This window comes from Colobus angolensis, unplaced genomic scaffold (assembly GCF_000951035.1).
Source record: "Colobus angolensis palliatus isolate OR3802 unplaced genomic scaffold, Cang.pa_1.0 Scaffold34, whole genome shotgun sequence".
Classification (NCBI taxonomy): Eukaryota; Metazoa; Chordata; class Mammalia; order Primates; family Cercopithecidae; genus Colobus; species Colobus angolensis.
In genome coordinates this window covers 6,026,473-6,032,638 of record NW_012116710.1, presented here as the reverse complement: position 1 = coordinate 6,032,638, position 6,166 = coordinate 6,026,473, and the positions used below count along the sequence as shown (strand labels likewise).

Genomic DNA, 6,166 nt, shown 5'->3' with positions numbered 1-6,166 from the left:
CACTCACAGACCTGGGACCTAGATCCAGCGGTGACACGCTCCCAACCTCCCAAGCCCTCCCAAGTCACTCCTATCCCCCAAGGGCTCCAAGGAGCCCCAACTCCAAATTCCCAGGCTAGGATCCCTGGTTCCTGAACTTGGAGCCTCAGACCCAGACTCCCCAGTCCCCACCCAGCCTCAGGCTTCTAGAACTCACCAGCCCCTGGGTCTCTGAGAGCCTCTGGAAGGAATTCTTGATTACATTTCAGGTGCAGCTGATGCTTTGCTGGTCTCTCATCTGCAGCTTCCACAGAGTGCCAGACCCCTCACTCAGCCCATCCCTGGGCTCTGCTGCGGGGCCCCAAGACCCAGGAGAAGGAACCTTCTGCCTGCCCCTCCCACCTCCCCTGCAATACAGCCTTTGTGCAGTGGTCCCGTCTGTCATCTGCTTGTCCCTGGGATGCAAGTCCTCACTGGACCGGGTGGGATGGAGGAGAGAGCAGGGTGGTTGGGCCTGGGTCAGCCCATACACAGGACAATGCCATGCATGAGGACACGCCATGGACTTGGACATGGTTTTAGGTGTGCACAAAGACACGCACCCACATAAGGACATGTGAATGAACTACAGGGGAACCTTGGGCTGACTGTTAAATATGAAATATGCCCCACCCTTTTCAGTAATTAACCCTTCTTTAGCCTGGCGTGGTGGCTCAGGCCTGTAATCCTACCACTTTGAGAGGCTGAGGTGGGCGGATCACCTGAGCTCAAGAGTTGGAGGCCAGCCTGGCAAACATGGTGAAACCCCATCTCTACTGAAAATACAAACATTAGCCGGAAATCACTTGAACCTGGGAGGTAGAGGTTGCAGTGAGCCGAGATCGTGCCACTGTGCTCCAGCCTGGGCAACAGAGCGAGACTCTGTCTCAAAGCAAACAAACAAGCAAAAAACTCCTCCTTGGGCCATTTCTGGCCTCCCAGGGGCCTCCGGACTCCCTCCATGGTTCCTGCAGGGGACAGCAGGGGGCCTTCTAGGACCCAGCCCTGGGCTAGGGCTGGGATGGGCAAGTGATCAGATCAGGACTTAGAGGTTGATAAATGCTTTTAATCCCCACATTCCACACACGGGGGACACTGTCATTCACATTTTCATATTTCCGTTCTGGTCGCAGTCTGTGTCCCCACACCCTCATGAATGAGGGACTTTGATGGATGCCTGGGTTTGGGGGGTCTGCGGTAGCTGGAGAAGATACGCAAAGGGTCTTCGGAGGACAGTGTGGGACAGCTTTGAGGGGACAACAACTGTAGACACCTGGAGGGAGCTAGAGGAAATTCTGAGACTTAAGAGATATGGAATGGCCGGGCGCGGTGGCTCATGTCTGCAATCCCCGCACTTTGGGAGGCCAAGGTGGGTGGATCACTTGAGGTCAGGAGTTTGAGACCAGCCTAGCCAACATGGTGAAACCCCCGTCTCTACTAAAAATACAAAAATTAGTCGGGCATGGTGGTGGGCACCTGTAATCCCTACTTGAGAGGCTGAGGCAGGAGAATCACTTGAACCCGGGAGGTGGAAATTGCAGTGAGCCAAGATTGTGTCACTGCACTCCAGCCTGGGCGACAGAGTGAGACTCCATCTCAAAAAAACAAAAAAGAAAAAGGAGAGTAGGTAAGTAGAGATGTGTGAAGAGATCAGAGGTCAAGGTCAGTTCAGAAGAACCCCGGGGTATGAAGGTAATGGAAGATCAAGGATCAGGGGCGGTTAAATAGGACAGGAACTGAGTGAAATGAATGGCTCCATTCTCCCTTCAACAGACATTCACTGCCACTCTGCTCACAGCCCTGGGCTGGGTGCTGCTGGCAACACAGTAGTGAGCATTCAGTTTCAGTGAAGTTCAAAGAAGCAGAGACCAGCCCTCAGCATCCTTGAGCACAGGTGTCTATGCATTCACTCAACAGAGATCTATGGAGCATCTGTGCCAGAGCATCTGTCAGGCACTGAATTTACAAGGAGTGGCTCCGCCCTCATGGGGCTCAGAGAGTGCTGGGAAAATGCCGGAGTCCACCGCTTAAGGGTGTGTGAAGCTGTCCATCAAGAGAGAAGCCAGGGGGCAGGGAGGAATAAGGGGCCTAAGAGGTGGCTAAGAGTTAGAGGCTTCTAAAGCTCAGGGAGGTGCTGTATGGTCAGGACAGAGGAGCCAGCCAGTCACTCCCGGAGCTGCACAGACACGGAGGAGTCAGTCACCCGTGTCCGCCGCAGCCCACCAGGCTCCATGCGGTTCTTGGCCTTGTGCAGGAAGTGGATGAAGCGCACACCAGGACCATAATGGCGGAACACGTGGGACACCTGTGGTGACAGCACCCGGGGTTAGGGAGGAGCCCTTTTCGAGGGCCCGTGGACCTGCGCTCCTCCCTCTGTGAGGTCTTGGGACAAGAACACACGTCTGGGGTTTAGGGCCCCAGGGCTGAGAGTCTCACCTGGACCCAGCGGCCAGGGGGTCCTCTCCCAGAAGTTCGGGGGGCCACGTGGTGCTGAGCGATGACCGTGCGGCGGTCAGCTGCCAGCAGCCAGACGTGCAGTTCGTAGACGCACGCGTCCAGTCGGCTGTCCTCGAACCTGCAGGCGGGGTCAAGGCCTTCAGCTGCCACTGCAGTCTCAGCTACCCAGCCCCAGTCCCTGGCCCCGTTCCCCATTCAGCACACATGCTATTACCCACGCTGTGCGTGGTACCCTGAGCTGGGTGGTGCTGGCAACATAGCAGTGACCAAGACAGCCCCACACCCCGTCCACACGGGATTCACAGTCCAGTGAGGGAGGCTGGCATGCCACCAAACATGACAGCCAGGAATGGCCAGGGTTGGGATGGGGAGCACGGGCAGAGGGGTCAGGGCCAGGATGGGGGGACCCAAGCAGAGGGATTGGGGACGGAATTGGGGACCCAGGCAGAGGGGTTGGGGCCGGAATTGGGGGCATAGACAGAGAGGTTGGGACCGGGATGGGGGGGCACAGGGCATTGGAGCAAATGCACCTGACCCAGCTGAGGGGTGATCAGGGAAGGCTTCCTGGTGGAGCCATGTGTAAGTGACTCCTAAGGAATGAGAAGGAATTTGTCTTGAGAATAGAGGGTGACAGGCTTTTAAGAAATAAAGAATAGGCCGGGCACGGTGGCTCATGCCTGTAATCCCAACACTTTGGGAGGCTGAGGCAGGCAGATCACTTGAGGTTAGGAGTTCGAGACCAGCCTGGGCAACATGGTGAAACCCTGTCCCTACTAAAAATACAGAAATTAACCGGGTGTGGTGGCACATGCCTGTGGTCCTAGTTACTTGGGAAGCTGAGGCAGGAGAATCACTTGAACCTGAGAGGCAGAGGTAGCAGTGAGCCGAGATGGCACCACTGCAGTTCAGCATGGGCGACAGAGTGAGACTCAGTCTCAAAAAAAAAAAGAAAAGAAAAGAAATAAAGGTCAGCCTCAGCAACCCCCTGGCACATTTCAAAATCGGAAAGACTCAAACAGAAGAGGCCAGGGAGGTGGGCAGGGCAGAACCCTGTAGCACCAGGAGGGTCTTGGTGAGGGGCTGAGAGCAAGGGGAGCTCAGAGTAAGGCCCATGCTCTGGGCAGCCCTGCGTGATCACGGGGTCAGGCTGGCAGGGCAGGGGCACGCACCAGTCCATGACCGTAATGTCTGGTTGTTCGTCATCCAGCAGCTCCTCCCACAGGCCCTCGGCCAGAAGGTCCACACACTGCTGCTTCACTGTCCAGCTGTGAAAGAAGGGCCGGGAGAGGCGGGGTCTGCGATCTGCCAGGATCCTCCTGGATCTCCCAGGTCGGCCTGGCTCCAGGGAGCAGGAAGCCGTGTCTTAGCGCTTTCTTAGGGATAGCTTGGGTCCCCATATTTGGGGTGCTCCCTCATCAGCACCTTCCAGTCTCAGGCCCCATGGCCCCCTCTGAGGGCAATGCATCCTGAACCCCATGCTACAGACGAGGAACCTGAGGCTGAGGATGGAGACGTGTCCAAGGTCAAGCAGCAAACATGTGGCAGAGCCAGGATCCCAACCCTGGTCTGTGTGACCCTGAGCCTCCGAGTCACACCAGCTCATCTACTGCGCAGGAGCAAGGCTCTGTTTCATGGAGGACAGGGGGTGGCCTGGGGTGACTCTTCCCCTCCCAGGGAAAGAGCCTTAGAATAATTACAACAACAACAAGAATAGCCAGGCATGGTGGGTCACGTCTGTAATCCAAGCACTTTGGGACGCTGAGGCAGGCAGATCACTTGAGGTCAGGAGTTCGAGACCAACCTGGCCAACATGGTGAAACGCCATCTCTACTAAAAATACAAAATGAGCCGGGCATGGTGGCGCACACCTGTAATCCTAGCTACTCAGGAGGCTGAGGCAGGGCAGGAGAATTGCTTGAACCTGGGAGACAGAGGTTGCTGTGAGCTGAGATGAGTGCCACTGCACTCCAGTCTGGGCAACAGAGTGAGACTTTGTCTTAAAACCAAAAACCAATAATAGCTGCTATTGACTGGTGCTAGCCAGACCTGGCCAGGCCCTAGGCTGTGTGTTTTACAGGCATTCTCTCTTACGCTAACCCTGTTTACAGAGCAGGAAATGGAGGTCTAGAGAGGCCAAGTCAGTTTCTCCAGTTCTCACAGCGAGGAAGGGTGGAGCAGGGAATGGAGCGTAGGCCACACCAGCCCCGGCGACTCACCTTTGGTTCTGCTGAAGCTTTTCGGTTCTAATGTACCAGCCACGGAAATTGCCTGCAGGTTGGGGAGCAAAGGGTTAGAACACCCCAACGCTGGAGGACCCTCCCCACCTTCAGCAACCCGGCCCTCCAAGCACTTACCCAGAGTCTCCAGGGGTCTCTGGGTGGGACCAGTAGCGGGCGCTGGCTCATAAATGTTGATGCCTGAAATGGACAGGTGAGTGGAGCCTCTGGGCAGCCCCTCCACCTTCCACTGCCTCATCCCTCCCTACCCGCAAGGCTACACACTGGAAGGGCAGGAATCTGTGCCAGGTCAGCGAAGCCCGGCAGGGATGAGTGAGTCAGGGCTCTGGGGAGAGGGCGATGCCAGGGGGTAAGCAGGGTGTGGTGAGACAGAGACAGAGGCACAGAGAGAAGAACCCAGAGAAACAGACAGGCCAAGAGTTTGAAACCAGCCCAGCCTGGCCAACATGGCGAAACCCGGACTCTACTGAAAATGCAAAAAAAATTAGCCGGGCATGGTGGTGGCCGCCTGTAATCCCAGCTTCTCAGGAGGCTGAGGCAGGAGAATCGCTTGAAGCCGGGAGGCGGAGGTTGCAGTGAGCTGAGATTGCGCCACTGCACTCCAGCCTGGGCGACAGCAAGACTCCCTGTCAAGAGACAGAAACATAGGCAGAGGGGGAGAGAGAGAGGAAGAGAGAGAAAGAGAGAGGGAGAGGTGTGAGAGAGGTAGGTGAGAGACATGACAGAGAGACAGGGGCAAAACGGAGAGGCACAATGACAGAAAAGGGGACAGAGGGATGCAGAGAAATGCAGAGACAGTGAGAGACAAAGAGCCAGAGAGATAAGGAAACAGACAGGAAAAGAGGAAGAGACAGACGGTCAGGGTGGTGCCTCCCGGCTGCTCGGGGCGGTGCGCACCTTCGGGATTGGGCGAGCGCAGCAGGTTGCGGTAGAGCGGCCGCCGCAGCAGGAGCAGCTTCCAGGTGAGGCGAGAGGGCAGCTCCAGGCCCCCGCTCAGCGGCCCCCACTCCTCCAGCAGCAGCTGCCGGGCGTGAGCCTCGGACGGCTGCTCCGGCTCGGGGAGCTCGGGGGCCTCCGGGGCCGCGGGCGATGGCAGCGACGGCGGTGAGGGCAGTGGTGGTGGCGACGGCGGTGACGGCGACCGTGGCGAGGGAGGCAGCTCCTGGGGGCTCGCGGGCCCATCGGCTTCCATCCCGCCACCGAGCGCGTGTCCCTCACGAACCTCCTCCATCCCTCGAGGCTGCGCGACTGTCCCGGTTTCGCAGGGCTGGGGTTAACTGGGAGCGGGAAGGGGCAGGGCACCCCGGCTGGCATTTAAGAGAGGGGCGTGTCGGGGGAGGATCTTGTCCCTCAGACCCTCCTTCCTCAGACCCAGGAGTCCAGGTCCAGCCCCTCCTCCCTCAGACCCAGGAATTCAAGACCCCAGCCCCTCCTTCCTCAGACCCGGGGGTGGG

The 6,166-nt window shown here is 57.7% G+C and overlaps 2 protein-coding genes across 2 annotated transcripts in view; one reads left to right on the top strand and one right to left on the bottom strand.

Moving 5' to 3' along the window:
* SYCN (syncollin) overlaps window positions 1–135 on the top strand; it is a gene marked incomplete at its 5' end in the record, with an annotated part of 6,220 nt that extends 6,085 nt beyond the window's left edge. Inside the window, one exon of the mRNA XM_011952527.1 lies at window positions 10–135. Coding sequence (XP_011807917.1) covers window positions 10–135 — 126 coding nt within the window. The remainder of the gene's footprint in view (window positions 1–9) is intronic.
* A 928-nt stretch (window positions 136–1,063) lies between these two features.
* Window positions 1,064–5,965, bottom strand: NCCRP1 (non-specific cytotoxic cell receptor protein 1 homolog (zebrafish)). The gene is made up of 6 exons (XM_011952419.1): window positions 5,610–5,965; window positions 4,830–4,892; window positions 4,692–4,743; window positions 3,645–3,740; window positions 2,455–2,593; window positions 1,064–2,323 (listed from the first exon to the last, which is right to left on the bottom strand). Exons 1-6 carry the CDS (start codon window positions 5,941–5,943, stop codon window positions 2,183–2,185), a joined length of 825 nt encoding a protein of 274 aa, XP_011807809.1. The 5' UTR covers window positions 5,944–5,965; the 3' UTR covers window positions 1,064–2,182.
* Window positions 5,966–6,166: the final 201 nt, after the last annotated feature.

Coding starts and splice junctions, on each gene's coding strand:
- NCCRP1 (XM_011952419.1), bottom strand. CDS start 5,943: ATGGAGGAGGTTCGTGAGGGACACGCGCTCGGTGGCGGGATGGAAGCC. Junction 4,893..5,609: donor GCGCTCGCCCAATCCCGAAG/GTGCGCACCGCC, acceptor TGTCCATTTCAG/GCATCAACATTTATGAGCCA. Junction 4,744..4,829: donor GAGACCCCTGGAGACTCTGG/GTAAGTGCTTGG, acceptor CCCAACCTGCAG/GCAATTTCCGTGGCTGGTAC.